A 23,938-nucleotide genomic window follows, 5' to 3' on the forward strand; every position below is an offset into this window, starting at 1 on the left:
ATTTTGTTTAATCTTTAAAACATCCATAACACTTAATTAATTTTTTTAAGCTCTTGAAATAATTATATGTTAGACATTGTAAGAAAAAAAGCAATGTACAAACAACGACACATATAATTGTGGGAAAACACTAGTTACTAGCATGTTATTTTTACGTAAGCAAAAGTGACAGGAAGGTACATCTATAAATTAGTGAGATTCATAAGGCAGACATATGTGAAAAATCTTAATCAGTTTCAGATCATTTTCTGTTGAGAAACATTGAAATGATGAAGTTACTCCAATATGTCTCGTTGGTTTCATTGTTGGTGATATTCGCTTTTGTCAAAGCAGACGACGAATTATATTCCGACAAGTACGATTACATAGATCCCAAGGAAATCGTCGTCAATGATCGTTTAAGGGATGAGTATTATAATTGTTTCATGGACATCAGCCCTTGTGTTACCCCGGATGCGATATTCTTCAAATGTAAGCTTGATTATTTCGAAATTCTCTCTCTCTCTCTCCTTCTCTCTCTCTCTCTCTCCTTTCTCTCTCTTTCTCTCTCAAATTTGACGATTTAATTTTCCAATACATGAAAGTTAAAAATTTTTCTCATTTTTGTTTTCCTTTTCGTTTTTTCAATCATCTTTTTTTTCCTTCCTTTACAATATACAGAGATAATATTTATTGATCGTACTATTGTCACAAATAATCTTACATAAAAAATTTTAAATAGAAAATGATTGTTTCTCTTCGTTAACTTTTATAACGTAGAACGTATTTATATTTCGTTACGAAGACTTGAACAATTTTATCTTATGAAAGGTATAATAAAGGGAGAAAATTATTTTCTTAGAAAATGAAAGAATAGAAAATAATTCTTTGCATTAATGTATTAAATCACTTTTTTCTTTTTCTTGTACGATAATTTTATAGATCGATTATTTTATTAATGATATCTTTCTTATGTACGTATATAAATTATATACAATATTAATTATATTCGCATTATGTTTTCAGCAAATTTACCGGAGGCAATAATAACTAAATGCAAGAAGTGTACAGAAAAACAAAAGGAAAACTTTGAATATATAGCTGTCTGGTATAACGATAATCGTCCAGATGAATGGAATGCTCTCGTTAAGAAGTTCATGGAAGATGCAAAGAAAATGAACATAGCAAATTCCAAATAGTATAGGTACCGACGTCATTTTTACGAATCAATTATGAAAAGGATAAAACGAATGGTGTTATTTTTCTTTTTCTTTTCGATGCGAAACAAAAATTTAATTAATACATTTAAATCAATTAATGAGCAATACGAACGGGAAAATATATTAAAATAACTGGAATGAAAATAAAATAAATGTAAAAAAATTAATAAAACTTTATTCGTTAACATAAAGATATTCCTATTGTTATATTGATAAAACATCATTTTATATATTTCTTTAGAAAAATAATTAAATTTTAAGAAAATAATAATAATAAATAATAATACTATCTCATTGTTAAATATTCACAAAGATTGAAATAATTGGTTAACGATATAGAAAAGAGGATTTGATGAATTTACAGGAAGAGAGAGGTGGTGGGCTTGGGGAGGGTGGAAGGGGGAGGATAAGGAAAGAAGAAGAAAAATGAGGAAGATAAAAGAAGAGAAAAGAAAAAAAAAATAAAAAGAAAGAAAAGAAAAGAAAAGAAAAAAGAAAGAAAGAAAAGAAATGAACGTTATCAAAATATTAATCGAAAATATTAAAATTTAAATAATTAAATATATAATGAACTTTGTAAACAAGCTCAATTCAAATAAACGACGTTATAGCCTTGTAATAACATCGATTGAGAATCATCATTCATTTCTCAAGATTTTTCTTATTTGCCCCTTCCAACATTCGTTTCTTTCACGTATGTCCTTCGAAAAATATCAGCCAATAATCGGATGATCTTGGACCGAAGATAGTCATAAAATCAACATACACATATACGCTAGAGGTATAAATACGGAAGACAGAACTCTTGAAGCATTCAGATTCAATTCAGATATTCATTGTGGATGCTGTACTAAAAACGTTAAAGTACGATAATATATTTTTCTCCGTCGGCTACTTCAGTACAAATTTTGAAGTTAAATTATCGTTAAATTTAAAAATAAGAATTTAACAAAAAAAATCATAATGGCGCATTATTTATGGATATTATCAATCGTTGTACTATCCGGAATGATTTTCTCAGTGTTCGCGGATAACACCGATGATACCAAATACATAACGAAATATGACAATATCAATGTAGACGAAATATTGAATACACCTCGATTACGTAATCAATATATCGATTGTTACGTAGGACGTTCACCGTGTGTAACACCAGAAGCAAAGTTCTTGAAAGGTAAGGGACAACGACATAAAAAATCAAAAGATAATATTTCTCAAGCTTTAATCCTCCATTAGATTTATCTTTATTTTTAAACATTTCGTTTGTGTTTTGACGAGGAAAAGTGAAAAATAAAAAAAAAAAGAAAATAAAAGAAAATAAAAAAAAATAAAAGGAAAAAAAAAAAGGAAAACAATGAATCATAAATAGTCAGTATGAATGAATAATATTCTTTGTCGTAGAAATACTGCCGGAGGTTTTAGTGACCAAATGTAAAAAATGTTCAGATAAGCAAAGAGTAATTTTCGACAAGGTGATAACTTGGTTTGAGGAAAACGATAAGGAAACTTGGAAGGTCATATTGGCGAAATCTATTAATGAGCATGTAAATGTCAGAAATCGAAGATCGTAGATTAAGTTCATTGGTAATCTAAAAGAAAAAAGAAAATGTGACTATATTGTTTAATAGGTTGTTATATAAAATTTTCACAGATCTGTGTATACAAAAGAAAGAAAAAAAACAAAAAAAAAAAAAATGTTAACTCTATTCTATGTTTTGACGTGAAATAAATTGCAAATTAAAGCAAAATTAATAAAATGTTTATTATTGAAATTAAACGTTACATGTGTTACATTACGTTTCATATTTATGAATAACATTTACATACTTGTATGTATTATGTATATACTATATATATATATTATATATATATATGTATGTTTATTATATATATTATATATTATATATTATGTATTATGTATATATATATATATATATATATATATATATATATATATATATATATATACAGGAAAATATTAATTCTTAAGATATGCTTCAAACTTATCGAAATATATATTCTCAGGATCGTATTTCGTTTGGAACTGATTCCATACATCTGGCTTTTTTTCCTTCAGTTGCCAAAGCTTGTTTCCTATTTTCTTCTGGTAGTCGTTACATCTCGCGCATTGTGTGGCCAATATTTCAGGAAGTATTTCTGCAATACAAATTAAAAACGATTATTTTATTAAATGTCAATTTTTTTTGTTTGTTTTTATTCTTCGTACGTATGTAATTACGTACTAAAAGAAATGAATTAACGAATTAAAATATAAAAGAAAAAAAATGCGAAAGAAAATAAACATTAAAATCCTGTTAAGATTATAGATCAAGGACAAAGATTATGGAAGGAGCAAACCTGTTTTAATGAAGACCATAAAAGGTTGTTTCAAAAGTTTTTTATATATGAAAAATAAGAAACTTTATTATTATTATTATTATTATTATTATTATTATTATTATTATTATTATTATTATTATTATTATTATTACTATTATTATTATTATTATGACTTTCTATCTTTCTTTTTTTTTCTCTTTCTTTTTTTAATAAAAAGGAAAAAAGAATTACTTACGTTTAAGACTACGTCCATCGGCGGTGCAAGGACCCTCATCGAGCAAACAATTTATATATTGATTTAAAAATCGTTCGCTATTAAAAATCACATCTATGTCCACTTGATCGTATATATTTGGATAGTATTCTTCATTATATCCAACGATGAGCCCGCATACTCCGATTATTAAAAAATAGACGTAAGTGAATTTCATGCTTATATAATTATTCGAGCCAATTATTCGTATTGCACTGGAAAATTTTAATGTATAGTTAAATAAAAAAAAAAAAAAAGGATTTCAACTCCGTATTATCCTAATTAATTACACTGAGATACGTCGAGAACAATTGTGTCAGAAAAGAAACGAAATGAATTGAATTTAAAATCGATTCAATTCGATCGATGGAAAATAGAATGGTATGAAAATTTGAGTTAAATATTTAATATATAAAGTTGTATAATAATTACTATAATAATCAATGATGTCACGATGATTCAGCCGTGAATCAATGAAACAAGTATTAAAATTGAATACTCGTTAAAAGACGCTCGACGGATGCTCGAAACGAAAAAAAAAAATTAAACTGCCGTTGAGTTGTTTTACTTCTGTGACTTTTAATGAAATACTTTCTACCAATTTCGTGTTATAATATAACTAAGAAATTAATGTTGAAAAAAAGATTCCGATCTTGTAAATACAGCGTATTATAAACACAGCAAGTTTACGAATTTGTAAATAACACTTCGCTCAAGCACTATACATTAAGGTTTTACTTAACAAAATATTTGATTGTACGTGATAGATTTTGAAGTCGAGAATATTCATCTGATATCATATAACATTTCGTATATCATGCGTCGCATTTCGTGTGTCAATCAATAAACACGAGCGCTCATATTTAACGTTCATGTAGATTAATTTTTAATGATATGAAAATTATTTATAAAACAAATGATTCTCATAACATTCGTCATATAAAAAAGGTAAAGCGTTATAAAGAATACAATTTTTAAAAATATATCATATTATCGTATTACAAAAAAATTCTTATACAGAAATGTTACGAATAAAAATATAATGTCTAAATAAATGTGTGTGTGTGTGTATGTGTGTATAATAATAATTCTATATATATTATATTTCTAACAAGATTGATTAAATCATAATATATTATATTTACTTGTCACCCCTATATAAAAAAAATTCGATTATTTAATATCCCTTCGCTTTTCTTAATTCAATATATCCTTCAATATATTGATCTTCTATAATTTATAACAAGGCATATTACATTGGTTTCGAAATAAAAAAAAAAACTGCATAAAGAAAAATATATCTCCACAGCCTAATATTTAATCTGTATAAATCAAAACTGTTTACTTCACACAAAATATTTGCAGTATGAATTTAATATTTTATTTATTTTATATATATATATATATATATATATATATATATATATATATAAAATATGAAAGAAAATTCGTTTGGAATTAAAGTATACGTCAATATCCAGTTAATACGAGGATCTTGATTTTGAAGATACCATAATGATGCAATTACAACTGGTCTTCTTGAGAGAAATCCTGCAAATATTACGTATTTTATTGAATTGTTCATCGTATAATAAAGATAATAACGTTAAGGCATTGTAATTGTAACGGCATGAGATGCTTCTAAATACTGAAACAAATAATTAAAAAAATGAAAGGACGTGTGATGAAAAATATGTATAGCAAACAATTTTTTTAACATGTTGAACAAAAAAAAAAAAAAATATATATATATATATATATATATATATATATATATATATATATAATGCCTGATACGCAAGCAATTTTTTTTTAATTATACATATATATATATATATATATATGTATGTCTCGATTTTATAAGATATTATTATAGAGAATTTGAATTAACACTAAGTTATATTTCAAATTATAAATACTCGCTAAAATTATTAAAAGACGATGAAGTAATGCTTCTCTACAATAAATGTGTAAAATATTGACAAATACATGATATGAGTTATTTAATGTCTAATGACCTTATCCATGTTACTCATTGAATATATCAAGAGTCTCGTTGCGATCTATAACTTCAAAATTTCAAAGAAAATTGTTGTTTTTAAGGTAATATGTATTTGACGATATTTTTATATATTCACGTGATCCTTGAATAATTATAATGTTTATTACTTGAACCAATTATACTTTTTACAATAAAAACTTTTTTATATATAAACTTTGATATAATAAAAAACATTGTGCAATGTATACATAAATATACTGTGTATCTTTTTTTTTAATATATATATATAATCTTATGAGAACTACATAGTATATATTTTAATCGTTACGTTAAATAGAAAGGAAAAAAAGAAATAAAATAATTAAATAAAGTAAAGAGTAACAAATATTATGAAAATTAACAATGGTAAAATTTATATATAAAATATTTGAATCGTATGTATAAGATATTTTATATATAAACTATATTAAGTACTTTAAACCCTATAGTAATAAAAGAATATTAAGTAATATATAAAAATATTAGAAAACTATATCACTTTTTAGATATATAAAAATGTTCATAGATATTGCTCATAATAGCAATTTTAACTTTATAACGATTAAACTTTGTATTCAACATATAATAGCGTGCAAATTGTTTAGAAGTGATATGGCATAAATGAATTAAAATCAAAACAACAAATATGTACGTATCTAGCATTGTCAACAATAATGCATATTGTGCGTTAACATATAATAATGAAACGTAATTAAACATGAGCTGTCTTTTGTACCTTCATAGCAGCTTTGAAACCAATAGTAGCAACTACACCTAATCCAAATAATATCAAATGAGGAAGGTATTTTATTCCTGGTATATCAGGTCTCTTTGCCACCAACGATAGCAGCATATTTAATTTTGTATCGCTATAAGGTGGATAACGGGATCTACAAATGACATATGATATATCAATATATTCTTATTAATTAATAAATTATATTATAAAATAGAATTTATTTCTTACCCAGCCAACTTCTCTCCTATAATGTTATAATCTTTAATAAGACATCCCTTTTTATGGACGAAAGTATCGAAAGTATATTTTCCATGATAAGCACCCATGCCCGAACTACCAACTCCTCCAAATGGTAATGTTTCCACTAAAATATATTTATATATATATATATATAAATGCACAATAAATATAACAGAAATAACGATAAATAATAATTATCATCAATGGTATTAAATGTTTTGTAACTGTAAATAATAATTATAAATGAAATAAATTAAAGCCATCAATAATATAACCAATATAAAGCATTTCTTAAAACCTCTTAATATCACTATATAAAATGCATAAATATTTTTTATTCCAACAAGCAAAATTAATATTTTCAATCAACTTATTTTTTAACATAATAAAAGAATTTATACACATATACATATATATCTACATATATTTATACATATATATGTACATATATTGTATTTGATATATTCAACATACACAAATATATACATATAATATAAATACATACATACATATATATATATATATATATATATATATATATATATGACATTAAACAAATACCTGCTGCATGCATCATTGTTTCATTAACACAAACACCACCACTAGAGGTATTATTAAGAATCATAGATATATTTCCTTTATTTCCACTAAATATATACAGTGCTAATGGCTTCTCCCTATATCAAATATATATGATAAAAGAAATTATATTTACACATATAAATTTATCGTTTATCGTTAATATTCGTACAATAAAATTTCAATAAAATAATATAAATATTTAAATATTATTTACCACAAATTTTAAATATATTTTATACTATACATTAAAGCTTTTATCTTTATTATATATTTCTTTTTATATCATGTTTTATTTAACTAAATTAATATTACGGTATCAAAATCATAAAAAAAATAGAGTATATCTAATATTTAAGCATTACATAAATAACTCATATAATCCTTCCATTCATTTAATAATATATGTGTATAATACAAATAGATCTATTATTAATACCCTTCACCATATTTAATTTTATATATCAAACTCGAACGACTATGTACATTACATTCATTAATAAGATCCATGTGTATATTGTCTTCACGTGACAAAGTTTTTCTTTCTATATGTCTACCCATCTATGCTTATCTTACAGCAAAATGTCATTATGTATCAGTAATATGTATATAATGATTACACACAATAGTATGTAAAAATGCAATAAGCCAATGAAAACAAACAAAAATCCAATGATGGCAATTTTTTCGTCATTATAGTTATTTATAAATAATTAAAAATGAAAATGATATTAAAAGATAAATAATTCTTAATTCAAATGGATATTAAAAATTTATCTGGAATCATTAAAAAATAAACTCTGTGATGTAAACTTTAAAGCTTATACACAATATGAGTCTCTTCAGATTTTATTATTAACAAATAACTATAATAACATAAAAATCATCATCATTTTGTTGTATGCTTTTAGAAAAAAAAAGAGAAACTATTAAATTATCACATTTTCATTAGTATACATTGTCGACACACAGTGATATTCTTTGCAGTAGAATATAAACAGATATAAATGTAAGATATAGAAAGAAAACTTCAACCATTTTGAAAAGCCCCTTTGCATAAAAAATTAATGGATATAAATATGTCTCTACTTGCAATTTGACATAATTTTTCTATCTAATTCTATATAATTTTGACATAAATGATAAATATTATATTTTAATATACAAATATAATAATATAAGTGTAAAGTATGATCATGCACTAAGTATGATAAAGTATGATAGCATGCATAAAGTATGATAATACATAGTATGACCAGAATACATTATACATGTGTTAATGAAGAATGCACTTAATCTCTTAGAAACAATGAAAATAAGTTAAGTTCAATGTAATGATCATAATGTAATTGCAAAATCTATAAAGAATTATATGTATATGTACTGGTCAACTATATAATTTCTATAATTCTGTGATTATTTAAAGGATTGATAATTATGAATATGCTCACAAAAAAAAAAAAAAAAAAAAAAAAAAAAAATTAATACATTTTTTGTTATTTATAATTATTTATGTATTCTATATTAAACGATACGAACAAATGATATGATATTAATACTTTTTTGAGTATGATTTATAAATGATATCATTGTACTTTCAATCATTTTTGTTCGTATAACAAAGAATACTACATACAAATATCTACGTATTGCTTTCAATTCAAAAGTGATTGATTATAAAGAAATTAATCTGATAATACATCAAAATATTGTTTTTTATCATTGTTTTGTATATTTCAAGTGTTCTAGTTAAATAAAATATATTTGTAATAATTGTAAGAAAAGACTAAAACTATACTATTAATTTGTAAGCAAAGAAGCAATAAATAATTCAAGATTTATAACACATCTGCTACCTAATAACCTGACTCACCAGAATATTGGATTATTGTGTCGTTGACACATACTGATCCACTACGAGTTTGATTTATTATTAAATTTCGTACTCCTTTGTCCTTGGAAAAGATGTATAGTACAAGTGGGTTTTCACTAAGTATGAAAAAGTGATCATTGTGGATTGCTTTTGAAATGAATATAACATGGTTATCATAGTATAGATAATCATAGTTACAAAAAATGTACATCCTGATTTTTGTGATATATCACTTTAAACGAATTACTTTAAGTAAAAAAGGTATTATTATTGACTATTAGTGACTGTATTTAATATATATGAAATATTATGTATTCTAAACGATATTGATCTTAACCTAAATTAAAGAAACTATTAACTTCAAAATAAAAAATAATTAACTATTCCTGAAAATCTTGAAAATTAACTAACCTGAAATCTTTTGAAAAGTATATTCTAAGTATTTTATATTAATGATTATATTAAAAATTTATATAATCATTAAATCCATTCGATTATTATACTTAATACTCACCGGCTATTAATAAAACGTATAGCTTCATAAGCATTATCAACATTAATAATTGGCAATAGTGGTCCAAAAATTTCATCTTGCATAATTTTATCGGTAGGCTTTACATCAATAAGTATTGTTGGAGAAATGTACTTCTCTGTAGAATCATAGTCACCACCTATTGCTATTTTTTCACTATCTGATAGATAATTCATTACACGCCTGTATAGAATACAACATAATTTATTTAGTAGAATTCAAAAATTCAATTGATTTAAAAGAGAGATACTTACTGAAAATGATTATCATTAATAATACGACAAAAATCAGGACTTTCTTTAGGATTGTCTCCATACCATTCTTTTAAGATTTTTTTCGCTTCATTCACAAATTTATTTTGAACTTCTGTAGAACATAATATATAATCAGGTGCAATACAAGTTTGTCCAGCATTTATGTACTTTCCCCACAACACTCTCTTTGCAGCTATTGGTATGTTTGACGTATTATCTATATAGACAGGACTATAAGAATAATAATCTATGAGATAAAATATATAAAGAAAATACCTAATAAACTAAAAGAATTTATATGTTAAATTTAACATTGCATTTTATAATTATACCTTTTACCACCTAATTCTAAAGTTACAGGTGTCAAGAATTTGTTAGATGCTTCACGAATGATTTTACCAACATTAGTAGAGCCAGTATAAAATATATAATCAAATCTTTGCTTAAGTAGTTCACTCGTTTCTGATATACCTCCTGTTATAACATGGTAACACTCCTATTTGATATATAAACAAATTTATATTTAACAAAGAACCAAAAATAAATATTTGATAAAATGTTCCATAATACGTACCGTATCTAAATATTTTGGAATTATTTCTGCTAAAATATTACTAGTAGCTTGTGCAATTTCAGAAGGTTTAAGAATAACACAATTTCCAGCTGCTATAGCACCAATCATAGGTACCAAAGTTAATTGCAATGGATAATTCCATGCTCCAATAATAAGGACAACGCCATAAGGATCTTTATATATTTCAACATTATCAAATATATTAACCATTGCTTTAGAAGGCTAAAAATGAATTTTTTAATTTTTGAAGAATATACTTTCTTTAATATGTTCAAGTTTAAATAATAAAGAAATTCTCCTTATACCTTTTCTGGAGCAGAATATTCCTTAATATTATAAAGCATATGTTTAATATCTTGTTTTACAAAATCAATCTCTAAAATAACAGATTCAAATTTACTCTGGAAAAAAAAGATATAAAAGTAGAAGATATAAAAAATAAACCCAATTTATATTATCCAAATTATTAAATAATAATTCTTAATTATTATAAATCTATACCCGTCTTAAATCTGATGCTAATGCAGATATAATTTCAGAGTTACATTCTTCCACCATTCGAAGCATTTGTTTTAATTGCTTTATTCTCCATTCTAGTGGTCTTGTTTTTCCACTAAAAAATGTATCTCGTGCACTTTGTACGACCTGAAAAGATTGATAATATTAAATTAGATTATACAATATTCTTATTAATAAATAAGAGTCTTTCACTATATCAAAAAAAAAAAAATAAAAAAAAGAATAAAAAAAAAAATAAAAAAAATAAAAAAAAATAAAAAAAAATAAAATAAAATTTTATTGATTCAAAAGGTATTATATATCATATTAAAAATATAAGATATTATATTAAAAATATATAAAACTTACATCTGCATAATTCACCGCCATCGTTTTACCATTAACTTGTGCTAAAAATAAAAAGAATTCATCATTATAATTCATATCATTTTTTAGAAATCGCTTTAACCTTAATCTATGTAATTTGAACTTGATATCAAGTTTCATCCAAAAGGATTTAAGTATATTGATCATGCATTTTTTTTATTTATATAAATTTCTTATATTATCCAATGATTTATGTTTGGACAGACTATTTTTATTGGAGATTTAAACCATATTGTCAACTAAAAAAAAAAACCATTTGTTCAAAGTCTATATGAAGAAATGTCAAAAGCACAAAATATAAGAATTAACAACAAGATTTCAATAGAATATTAGAATTGACAAAATATTTCTAACAATATTATTAAAATTTAATATAAAAACTGTGAAATAAGAATGACAAATTTAATAACTTTGTGACAATTGCAAAGTATACTCCTTTTCTATGTATATATATATATAAATTGTAACTATTTATTTTTTATATATTTTACCGCATATCACTCACAAATGTTTGAATATTTCTAAAAAATTTTCTACTAATGGTCACTTTTTATCACTATTTTAGAATAATGTATGATAATATTAAAACTATGAAGTTGAAACGTATGAATTTATAATATCAGTCATTATCATATGATTTGCATTTAAAAAAAAAAAAAAATTTAGTATCTACTTAAAGAAAAAGATTAAAAAATATCTTCATAATTCTTTCGTAAACATACTTACGTTAGATCAAAAACATCTGATGTTACTAACGAAGAGATCTCTCACTTTACCTAGCCAACTAACCATATACACATTGGATTATTAATTTATTTTAACAATGCGCGATATAAAAACAAAATACTACTAGTTAATAATTGTTAATAATTCTTTTATAAAAGATATAGAAAAGAAAACGTATATATATGTAACGTATAAATCAGAACAATAGCACGTGTCATGTAACCGTATATATATATATATATATATATGTAATCGATGTATCGCTTTCATTTCACATCAAGAATTCAAATAATAATATTTAATCGATATAAAAAATTTTCCAATAAGAAAATTCGATGAATTTATAACGAAATCAAACACTTTTAATAAATTTCCTTACGTTATTTGTTTAAAAGAAAAAAGAAATATTTATTTATACATTTACTTATTTATTTTATTATTATAATCATACTCGTATGTAGTCTGAAGGTGTAATAAAAAAAAAAAAAAAAAAAAAAAAAAAGAAACAAAAGAAAAAAAATGTTGCTACGTATCGTTCGAAAAAAATTTACAATAACAGTGTATTCGTGCTTATGGTCAATTTACGCAGTCGACGAAAATTTTAATAGATAAAGAACGGAAAAACGAAAAAACCAATTAAAAGAGGAAAAAAAAAAGAAAAAAGAAAGAAAAGAAAAAGCCTTTATTAACCGTGTTAATCAATGTCTCGAGATCTTCGTCATCTTAAGAAAAATGGGAGAAAAAAAATTGTCGAAACAAAAAGAAGAAGATGATGAAAATCTTTTTTTTTGAAAGATTACTTACCCATAATTATTGAAGTCGTGTTTTATTATTTACGTCGTATCGTGGAAAATCCAATAAACAACCGTTCTCGCGAAGAAAAAGAAAAAACTTTGTCTTCCGTATTTATCGAAGAGATCACATATAAGCAATAATTCAATTCAAGGAGTATATTGGAACTAAAATGAAATTGACGACGATGGAACTCCCGCTCCACTTTTCTCTCTCTCTCTCTCTCTCTCTATATATATATATATATATATATATATCACTCTGAACACACCTATCTCTCTTTCTCCCTCTATCACTCTATCTCTCTCTCTCTCTCTCTCTAACTAATAGAAGTTGAATATTTTCACAATATATATATATTATATATATGTTCATATGCTATTTATGATTCGCTAACTAATCTTATGTTACCTTCTCCTCTTTTCTTCTGAGCATTACAGAACCTTCTTCTTTTTCTTCTCTCTCTCTCTCTCTATCTCTCTATTTCTCTATCTCTTTCTCTCTCTCTCTCTCTGTCTCTATCTCTCTCTCCCTCCTACTTTATCTTCCTTTTTTGTATTTTTCAATCTTTACGTAATTTCACGAACTCTTTTTGCGATAGATGTCAGGACAATCTCATCTTTTCAAGCACCCTATTCATATTTAACAGATATTTAGAATTAGTACGACCCCTTTTGTTCCCTATATCGTCTAATAATCTATTCTAATATCTCTATTTTGTCTTTAATATTTGTCTATCATTTATTCGCAATATTGGAATTTCTAATAGGAAAAAATGAGAAAATAATAGATGTGCGCATAAGATGTGTATGGAGGAAGAGAGAGAGAGAGAGAAAGAGAGACAGAGAGAAAAACAGAGAGAGAGAGAGAAAGAGAGAGAGAGAGTGAGAGATAGAGAGTGAAATATAGAGTTAAGGAATGACGAGAGAGGAAGGAGGAAAGAAAGTGAAAGTGAATCAATTTGTCAATTTATAAAAATAATACAAATAAAAGGACGAACTTTTTAATGTCAGAACTATTTTAAAGGAATAACGAGAGTTAAAAAAAAAAAAAAATCTAAACAAGTTGTGCATTTAAATGTATTACATAATATATGCATAGGAGAGTTAAGTGTAATAATAAAAATTAAATTAATGAAAGTAACGAAATAAAATTAAGGTAAATCTATTGAAGATTGTGACGAAGTAATTTAATGAAAAATTTTGTCCCTTGATGTTTCAAATAAAAGAAGTTTTTTTTACATCAATGAATCTATAAAAGATAGTTATGAATGTCTATTAGCAATGGATACTACTGAACAAATGTGAAGATAATAAAAGAAAAAAGTTATATATAAGTGGAGCAAAATAATAATAATGACGATAACGAAATAGATCACGATTCATATACACAACACAATAATAACTTTAATTTCTAAGGAAATTTATTACAGCACTATAATTTCTAAGGAAATTTATTATCACAGCACTATAATTTCTAAGAAAATTTATTATTACAAATATCAAATGAATACAGATCAGCATTGATGTATTTTACTTTGAAAAATTCAAATATCTCTTTAATTTATCTATGACGATTAATTTTTTAACCTCCTTAAACTAGAACGAAGTAGCACCAAAAACAAATTGATCTTTAATATAAATGATAATAATATGCAATATATAATAACCAGTTTTAGCTTTGTATATATTTGAATAAGAAGTTAACATTGACTATCAAGAATATTCAAATCGATAATTGATAATTCATACAAAATATTACTTATTTATAATCAAAAATGATTAATATATAACATTTTTATGTTGAAATAGTTTCTGTATTTGAAATAATTTCTATGTTGAAAGGAAAAATTTATAGAGTTTCTTAAACCAAAAAATATAATCTCAATTAAACTAAAATCATATGTTTTCAAAAATAAAAAAGGATCAACAATTGTGGATCTGTATGTCGATGATGATTTAATAATAGGCTTGAATAAGGAACTAATTGAAAGCCAGTTGAAAAGTTTAGATAAAAGATTTGAAATAAAAATGTATCCTAACTCCTAACCCTTAATATATTTAAAACTTGAAAAAATAAAGCATTAGAAATAGAGCAAATCAGGTATATAGAACAAATATTAAAAGTCTTTAAAATAAAAGATTTTTGAAAAGATTTGTAAAGTCCCGATATTATCAAATGATACCTTAGAACAATCAAATGTTAAGTATTGAAGAAGAGAATAGAAATGAGAATGAATAAAAACATCTGAAAAGATTAAAGTAAAAAATCTTAACATTATTAAAATTTCATTTTATTTTTCTGTGGTTCTTTATCATGTGCACTAAATCAGCATGCAAACTATTTTATAATGATAGAATTCAGTGATTAAATTATATTTAGGAGAAAATTATTTTTAAATTTAAAGAAGCAGTGCTGTGTATACTCTAAATGCATACTTTAATTGAATATTTTAAAAAGATTAATCCTACCATGTACATTGTTACGTGGTATCTGAGCAGTTTGCACGTGTATTATCATGTAATTATGATTTTTGTCAACATCAACCTGCTGATTATCATCCATTTTAGTAGATGTATTGTTAAGAGATGTCGATATTGTTTCCGTCATCAGAATCTGATGCATATGCTATCAATGAAATCTCAAAGTTAATATTTCATGATAAAAAACATAATATAGTTATTGTTGTGTTTTTTTTTAAATAAACAATAAATTAATTCAACAGATACTATATTAAAGACATAAAAAAGATTATAATCTCATATTATATATATATATACATGTGTATATATATATATATCTTTTTTTACAATTATTTAAGATAATAGATGTTATTTAGTTATATGTAATTTAATTTCAGAACTATAAACCCTATATTATTTCAAATTATTATTTAAATTTAGTCCAAAATGAATGAAAAATATTTTATATTCTTCTATTGAGATCTGCATACATTTAGATTCATTCAATCGTATATATATATATCCTTTTTCAATTATTATTATTATTATTGTTATTAAAAATACCAATATGTGAAGGGATTAGCTCAAATCTAATATGTCCATTCTCAAGACTATCAATCTTTTTTATTTTTCAAATAAAAACTTTTTAGAAATGTTTTTATTCTCTTGCTAATGAAGATTTGGAATTAGTAAGGATAATGACTTTTTTTTATCTATTGTTAGAGATTCTGGAAACGAATTTCTATGGCTCCATAAAAGTTACTTGTTAGTTTAATTTTTATTACTACTCTGAACCTTTTATGAATCTATAATATGTATTTTATATACTTGATGATATTTTGTTCTCACAGGTAATAACACAATTTTTTTTTTTCTAATCTTTCAGATAGGTTGTAATTATTTATATAATATAATGACAAATCATTGCTGTCATATATATATATATATGTATATGTATATTTAAACAATTTTAAATTATAAGCTATATATGATAAAGATTTTATAATAAATTTATATAAATTTATTTTTAAAAAATATAAAAATATAGAATATAAAATTAGATAATTACATTATTACCAATAACATAAATTTATCAAAGAATAATGTAAGACGTTCAGAATACTAGAAATTTATGTCTTGTTTCTTATATAGTTTATATAATTAATTTTAAATTATATTCAAAGTGGGAAAGGATTAATGAAGATTTATATGACTGATTACGAAATATAGATTAGATTCTAGTTTCTTTTTTTTTTCTCTAATAGAACTTTCTAGAAGTAAAAAACGATAACGAACTTCCTGAAATAATTTAAAACTGGTAACATGATTCATTTAGTATTTGTCTATGCATACATAGTTATGTATTTAATTAAAAGTGAAAGTCTGTGGTTATTACACCATACATATTTCAAACGTAATATTATAAATATTATATAAAAGTTGAATTAATTAAAAATATAATAATATATTATAAAGTTTAATATATTATAGATATTATTAGATATTATATTGAATTGAGAATATATGTTTATAATATAGAAATGTTTAAGACGACTTACGCTTAAATAATTAGCAATGGTATTTCGATGAATTCTCCTCAATCAATTGATTAACTTATTGAGAGAAAAAGAATTTCACTATATATAAGAATTTTTTTTCAACTACGTGCATATTTACGTACATATAATAATAACCTTCAAAAATTTATTGGTATTATCGATGTCCGATAATAAATAGAAATATAATAACTTGTACTTATATCTTATCTTTTTCTACACTTACATTTACACTTACATTTTTGTGTAATCTTCTACATATCATTATATCGTACATACGTATGAACATTTATTGATATTATTAATGTCCGATAATAAATAGAAATACAATGATTTGTATTTTATCTTCTTCTACACTTACATTTACACTTACACTTCTGTGTAATCTTTTACACTTAACAGTTATACTTCTTCAATAATATTAAAATAATTCGTACACATATTGATGACGATAAAGGAACGTTCTAATTGAGATAAAAAAAATTATCTTATCACGTTGTAAAATTTCTTTCAAATAATTGAAAATCTTATTATTCGAAGTATTGAATATTATCACTTTCAATTCATGATATACCGATTTGTTCGTTGTTCGAATAGTACTATTTTTTTTTTCTTTTCTTTTCTTTTTAATTTTATTTATTTATTCATTTCCTTTATATTGTAAAATAATAAAAATGTTTTTTCTATAAAAATGTTTATTCTCTACCTTGAAATATTCTCGTTGAAAATTGCGAGTGTAATGGGGTTAAAGAAGTATGATCGGTGGTGATATGTCCCTTTATCGCGACGAAACGAATATATCGAATAAAGAAATCGACATTTCTTTAAATAAGTTTCTCCTCGTAAATTATTTCTGAATATAATCTTTTTCGTTTTGCGCCAACTCGCGTCTTTTCAATAAAATAAGATAAGAATGTCACAAATAGGATATACATAAAATGCTGGTATACTTTGATGGAAGACGGTTAACCTATCACTTAGAGACTCGTGACACTTTTTCTTTTACCTCAGTATATATTAACATAAATATTTTATTAAACGATCTAAACTCTGACAAAGTTCTCACCCCGTATATTATGATAAATCATTTATGAAGATCAGTTTGTCTTTATATTGTCTATATATATATATATGCGAGTGTGCGTTTACGTACATGTTGTGTGTGTATGCTAAGTATCAATTTTCTTTCTTTCTTTTTTTTTGTTCTTTCTTTTTTTTACTCACGTGAATCTGAAATATTAATTACAGCCGTTTGAAGATCGATGCGACAAACTTCATCGTCAGGTGATAAAGCTGACGTAACATTTACTCCTTTTGATTCCTGATCGATTTGATCCGATATATCCAAAATAACCACTTCCTCCTGAAAAGATAAGATTTAACAAATGAATTATTATGAAAAGAAAAAAAAAAAAAAAAAGAGGAGTAATCGCTTACTAAGTAAATCAAGTCTAAGTTACAAAGTAATCAAGTGAAGTTTTTGAAGGAAAAAAAAAGAAAAAGAAAAAGAAAAAAGGACGTTTTTATCTCGTACAATTTGTTCATGGAAAATATACGTTATGTATATTTTATTATTCTTTCCTGTTTTATATTATTTATATATCCTTATTTACGTTTTATTTTTAAATTTTAAACGTTGTTCATTAATAAAACTATGTTCACTTTTAATCTAACATTTTAATTGGTAAAATCTAACGTTATGCGTTAATCTAAAAAAAAAAAAAAAAAAAGAAAAAAAAACGTATGATCCTGAAAGAATGTGATTAAAAAAGAAAAACCCGAATATTTTATTTATCATTTTAGTATATAATCGAGTAAATATTTACAAACGATAATATTGAATTAATTTCGATTTAATTTTATATATATATATATATATATATATATATATACATATATATACAGGGTGTCCGTTCATAGATAATCAAGCAAATATCTCGAAACTGATATTGCAAGAAAGTTTATTAACAAACATTTGTACACCCCGAATTAAATGTAAAATGTATATGAGAACGCTTCTTTTTTGTTTTTTAATACTTGACCTTTTCGATATGTGAACGTCGACATAGTTTTCTTTTTTTTCTTTTCTTTTTTTTTTTAATTGTTATCTATAATTTATTTTTGCATATTTATATAGTAACGAATCATTTGCAATCGTAATCGTTGCCGTAAATTTTTTTAACAGATGATTTTGATTGCAAATGATTGTTGCATATAAATATGTAACAAATGTTATATATAACAATAAAATAATCGACGATTGACGTATATTAACTTTTATATAAGATGAAGTCAAAATGATATGTTTTTTAAATTAACAAAGTCATTTTGACATCATTAAAAAAAAAGTCATGGCATTTTATGCATTTTTATGTACTTTACTATTTTATGAAAAAAAAAAGAAAAAAAAATAAATAAATATAAATAAATAAATAAACTGAATAATAATAATAAGATAATAACATTAATAATTTTAGAAATAATTATGCATAAAATTCAAAGAAATTTTTTACAAGTTACAATTATTTTAGCAAAGCAAAATAATATAATTCCAATTAAGAAAGTTCTTTCAATTCTCAGTTTTATTGATAATTATAAACTTGTAAAGAAATTATCTCTTGTCACTGTTCTCCTGGAAGCAATATATCGTTACATAAGTTTTAGGACGACAAATTCATCCAAAGTTATTGAAAATCTTATTTCATCTTTTCCTAAGTAGTAGAAATGCATTTACAACATATTTATTTTTTACATTCGACGCCAATCAAAATTTTATACCTAACTTATTCGGCTTGTTTGGCATATATTACATAAATCAATATTTAACTTTGGTCGAAAATTATTCATCAACTGTAATGGCAATTGATGATGATTTATAATATGATTATTTTTAAAAAATATTTATTCCTCACTTTCGAAACTAATGCAAATTTATTCGTTTGCAATCGTTGACTTTTTTCAATTTTTCTAAAAAAAAAAAAACGAAGAATTTCGGCGAATTTATACCTGGTAATGGTTTTTGACAAAAATTCAAATTCCTCCCATCTTTTAGACCATAAATATGAAAGTCTTAGGTTCCTTGTTTTGTATATAAAATTATTATAAATTTATTCAACTCTGTTAACAATAGAGTCCAATTGTTATACAAAATTTCACGAGTTTCTGCTTTGTTGCAAGTTTTTATATTGTCCGATAATATTATTGCAAAGTATCAAAGAAAATGCTATTTTTACATTATCTTTCATCATATATGTCGTTTCGCCATATACCATTGATATTGACACTTCTTTGAAAATATTGTTCAAAAGAAAAAAAAGAAAAAAAAGAAAAAAGAAGAAAGAAAAAATCATAAATTTACTTACGTTTCGTGGGTGAATAAAAATAACTCATCTCGATATATATAGATTTACTATGTAAAATTTTGTACAACAAAGAGGCAAGAAAAAAGAAAACTGCTTTACAGAATTAATTATTTACATATTTAAAAAAAAAAAAGGCATTCAAAATGTCAAAAAACAAAATGTATTGAAAATGAATGATGATTATAAGAAATGACCAAACAAGTTATTTTATCTTCCTTGGTTGTTCTAGTGTTAAATATGTGAAATAAAATTATAATTATTCATTAAAAAAAAAAAAAACAAAAAAAAAGGAGAGAGAGAGAGAGAGAGGAAGAGAGAGAGAGAAAGAGAAAGTAACTATGTTGACTTTCATATTTCGACAAAGTTGCGACTAAAGAAAGAAACTCACAGAAATGATATTCGTTTGAAAATTTATGAATCAATACTCTCTCTCTTTCTTTCTCTTTTTTATAACTTACCGGTTTTCTTTTTTTTTCTATCGAATATAAACAAAAACAACTGTTTATTTGTAAGGATATAATATAAAAAAATATAATATACGATAATGATGATTTAAAATAATCTTCAGGGAATATTATTGCGTTTGTTAGACATTATTACAAATTATCGGTACGAAATTAATCTGACAAATATAAAAAGGATTGATTAAATTCGTTTAATGAGACGAATGGTAATTAAAATTGATATCTAGCCATTATCTTCCTTCTTTAAATATATAATAATCATAAAAAATAAAATGTTTCAATGGAAAATTTGTTCATTTATTTTTCTGATGGCAAACGGTATAAGATTACTTATTATTTATTCAGTCATATTTCTTAAGTGTTGATCTATAGTGTTATGCAATTGTGAAGTATTATTGTGAAGTATGCAAAAGTGAAGTATTATTAACGGAACAAAACATGATCGTTTATAAAAACTAGAATGTGGAATAAATTATTGTCCGATAAAAAGAATTCTTTTTTTTTTTTTTTATTCTATTATTTAATGATGCATCAATTGCATGTATGAGTAATGCAGATGATATGAGCTAAGGTTTACAATTTATTATATCTACAGTTTAATACTCTTTAAATAATAAACTTTTTCTATAGATTCATTCTTTGTCGTTGTAGTCATCATGTCTTTCGTGATGATATAGTAAAAAAAAAAAAAAAAAAAAAAAAAAAAAAAAAAAAAAAAAACAACGAAAAAGGAAAAAAAAAAGAAAGATGGACATATTTGTAATTAGTCGAGTTTCTTGATGTTATTCCATTACGCTACGAGGAGATCTGATGCAAGACAATTTAATCAAATTACATTCGCACAAGTCGGACGCAGGTGTTGCATATCTGTGGTTTGTATTCGTGCAATCACGGGGTGCAATTTTACGAATTACGCGTTACGCAAATTGAATCCTCAAGAAAATTTACGCGAGAGTGAGTAATTATCTTTTTTTATTTATTTATTTATTTATTTATTTATTTATTTATTTATTTTTTGTTTTTATTACTATTCTTTAAACGAGATATTCTATTTTAAAGATACTAATTTAATAATTTCCCTTTTTTACAATTGAAATCTATATAAAAAAAAAAAAAATAATAATAAAAAAAAAGAAAAGAAAAAAATAAAAATAAAACTCAGCAAGTGATTATACGAATCATGATTGAAAACTTTTAATGAAATCAATTATAAGATCTCTTTCATCTATATATATATATATATATATATGTTTCTTTGACCTTAAACCTTTACTTCCTCTTATACCGTGCATTATAATTTAAGCACATCATGTTACTATTTAATCAGTAACTCAAACTTTACGTATACGATTACGACTATAATTGTAAATCATTTTTAAATTAATTTTTTAAAACTAAACATATTATTTATCAATAAGATCATTTTGAAAATTTTCATTCGAATTAAATATTATCGTATTAATAATTAATTATCGTTATTCGATGATTCGTATTTAAAATATTTCATATTTGTTTTTATCGTATCATTGCAAACAGACAAAGTATCCTTCGTTTTTATACGAATACATACATATGCAATAGATGACGTGACAAAAGAATATGCAACAACTTGGTACATAAATTAAAAGCACATTAATTTAAAATCAAAACTAAATTAAATAATAATTTTTCTTGCATCCCACTGACGCGTTCAATTAATATCTGATAATAATGAAATTGAAAAATAAAAGAAAAAGAAAAATATCTCCTTCGTACGTTCAAAAGATACATTCACAAAACAAGCATTTCTCTCTCCCTCTCTCTCTCTCTCTCTCTCTCTCTCTCTCTCTCTCTCTCTTTCTCTCTCTTTGTTTTTCTGTGTCTCTCTCAAGTATGATAAAATCAATAATGAAGTATAATAAAGATCGTAACTCGGGAAACACGAGAAAAATTAGAAAATAATTTGATCATAGACGGAGAAAGATTGACTAAATATAAATTAATCGAACGAAACGATGACATTGTATTAAAATTTTTTTCACGTTCATAATAGATACGGCATAAGAAAAGAAAAAGAAAAAAGAAAAAAAAAATAAAGGAAAAATATAAAAGAAAAAGGAAAGAGATTTTCGAGAGATTAGATTAACAGACTCACCATTTTGAAAATATCCTTTTTGTGACCTTGTTCTTATAATAATTTCCAAAACTGACGCTCCTTTAAGACTAACGAGCTCGATATAGAAACTGCGGAGAGTTGTAACTGCGAGCACGCGGCGTGTTACCGGTCGTTCTACACTAACGTGAAACAGGTTCGTAGAACACGCGTGTGCATGCTTGCAGCGAAGGAGTTCTCCTCGTTCCCAAAAGCACTGTTTTTAACATTCACGCACTCTTACGAATGTACTGAATTAAAAAGGAAAATTCAACATACAGTCGATTACAGAAGTATCCGTGGATATTTCTAAATTTGTCATTATTTCTTTGAACTTAAAAAATATCGAAGATACGAATTTTCAATAAAAAAAAAAAAAAAAAAAAAAAAATTTTAGAAATTATTGTGCCGTGTGAAGTGCTTGAAGAATCGAAAGGAAAAAAGAAAAAAAAAAAAAAGAAGAAGAAGAAAAAAAGGACGATAATTTTCTTCTATAGGATCGATAAAGAATACAAAAGGAAACTTTTTATTTAAGGACTTTATATTTGGAGAAAAAATAAAAAGAAAAAAGAAAAAAAAGAAGGAAAAGATGAAATAATAAGTTCGATTAATCTCAGGATAAATTATGTTTATTTAAATGTCATTACAATCTCTATTATATTTTCATTGTGTCATTAAACTCGAGCATTTAATAAAAATTCGAATGATCTTAAAGAACAAACATAATTTGCTTTAGGATTGATCAATTTTAATAATATCGATCGATTGAATTAAATATTAACAGGATTGTACGTAAGATGGTACGTAAGATCAATAGGGGATGCATATATTTATTGTTTTTAAAAACTATAAAAATTACAGAAATTTTTTTTGTTTAACTTTTATTAAATTTTTTATTTTTTATTTGTTATTTTAAATTTAAATTACAACAAT

General features: G+C 24.1%; 4 protein-coding genes and 1 long non-coding RNA gene across 11 annotated transcripts; 2 read left to right on the forward strand and 3 right to left on the reverse strand.

Annotated features, from left to right (window-relative positions):
• Window positions 1-209: 209 nt before the first annotated feature.
• LOC118446345 (ejaculatory bulb-specific protein 3-like) lies at window positions 210-1,390 on the forward strand. Its single transcript, XM_035876886.2, has 2 exons — window positions 210-471; window positions 1,006-1,390. Exons 1-2 carry the CDS (start codon window positions 267-269, stop codon window positions 1,176-1,178), a joined length of 378 nt encoding a protein of 125 aa, XP_035732779.1. The 5' UTR covers window positions 210-266; the 3' UTR covers window positions 1,179-1,390.
• A 346-nt stretch (window positions 1,391-1,736) lies between these two features.
• On the forward strand, window positions 1,737-2,909 carry LOC118446344 (ejaculatory bulb-specific protein 3-like). The gene is made up of 2 exons (XM_035876885.2): window positions 1,737-2,376; window positions 2,604-2,909. Exons 1-2 carry the CDS (start codon window positions 2,163-2,165, stop codon window positions 2,771-2,773), a joined length of 384 nt encoding a protein of 127 aa, XP_035732778.1. The 5' UTR covers window positions 1,737-2,162; the 3' UTR covers window positions 2,774-2,909.
• Window positions 2,910-3,160: 251 nt separating this feature from the next.
• Window positions 3,161-4,748, reverse strand: LOC118446182 (ejaculatory bulb-specific protein 3-like). Its single transcript, XM_085659894.1, has 3 exons — window positions 4,228-4,748; window positions 3,778-4,010; window positions 3,161-3,359 (listed from the first exon to the last, which is right to left on the reverse strand). Exons 2-3 carry the CDS (start codon window positions 3,971-3,973, stop codon window positions 3,181-3,183), a joined length of 375 nt encoding a protein of 124 aa, XP_085516020.1. The 5' UTR covers window positions 3,974-4,010; window positions 4,228-4,748; the 3' UTR covers window positions 3,161-3,180.
• Window positions 4,749-5,171: 423 nt separating this feature from the next.
• Window positions 5,172-23,169, reverse strand: Aldh-III (Aldehyde dehydrogenase type III). Of its 7 annotated transcripts, none has more exons than XM_085659890.1 (13): window positions 23,009-23,169; window positions 18,273-18,411; window positions 11,495-11,535; window positions 11,129-11,272; window positions 10,933-11,028; window positions 10,628-10,849; window positions 10,386-10,549; window positions 10,054-10,284; window positions 9,782-9,982; window positions 7,377-7,492; window positions 6,804-6,939; window positions 6,573-6,726; window positions 5,172-5,346 (listed from the first exon to the last, which is right to left on the reverse strand). In XM_085659890.1, the coding sequence occupies exons 1-13, from the start codon at window positions 23,009-23,011 to the stop codon at window positions 5,320-5,322; spliced, it is 1,674 nt and encodes a 557-aa protein (XP_085516016.1). In that variant the 5' UTR covers window positions 23,012-23,169; the 3' UTR covers window positions 5,172-5,319. The 7 variants fall into 7 exon arrangements, with proteins under 7 accessions (XP_085516016.1, XP_035732766.2, XP_035732765.2 ...); XM_035876873.2 differs by lacking the exon at window positions 7,377-7,492 and adding an exon at window positions 9,268-9,383; XM_035876872.2 differs by having other exon boundaries at window positions 5,305-5,443.
• On the reverse strand, window positions 15,150-18,263 carry LOC146872710 (uncharacterized). Its single transcript, XR_014982654.1, has 3 exons — window positions 17,755-18,263; window positions 15,502-15,658; window positions 15,150-15,277 (listed from the first exon to the last, which is right to left on the reverse strand). It is a non-coding gene; the product is annotated as an uncharacterized LOC146872710 (long non-coding RNA).
• Window positions 23,170-23,938: the final 769 nt, after the last annotated feature.

The sequence above is a fragment of the Vespa mandarinia genome, chromosome 10 (assembly GCF_050613455.1).
Source record: "Vespa mandarinia isolate Hongniang chromosome 10, ASM5061345v1, whole genome shotgun sequence".
NCBI lineage: Eukaryota > Metazoa > Arthropoda > Insecta > Hymenoptera > Vespidae > Vespa > Vespa mandarinia.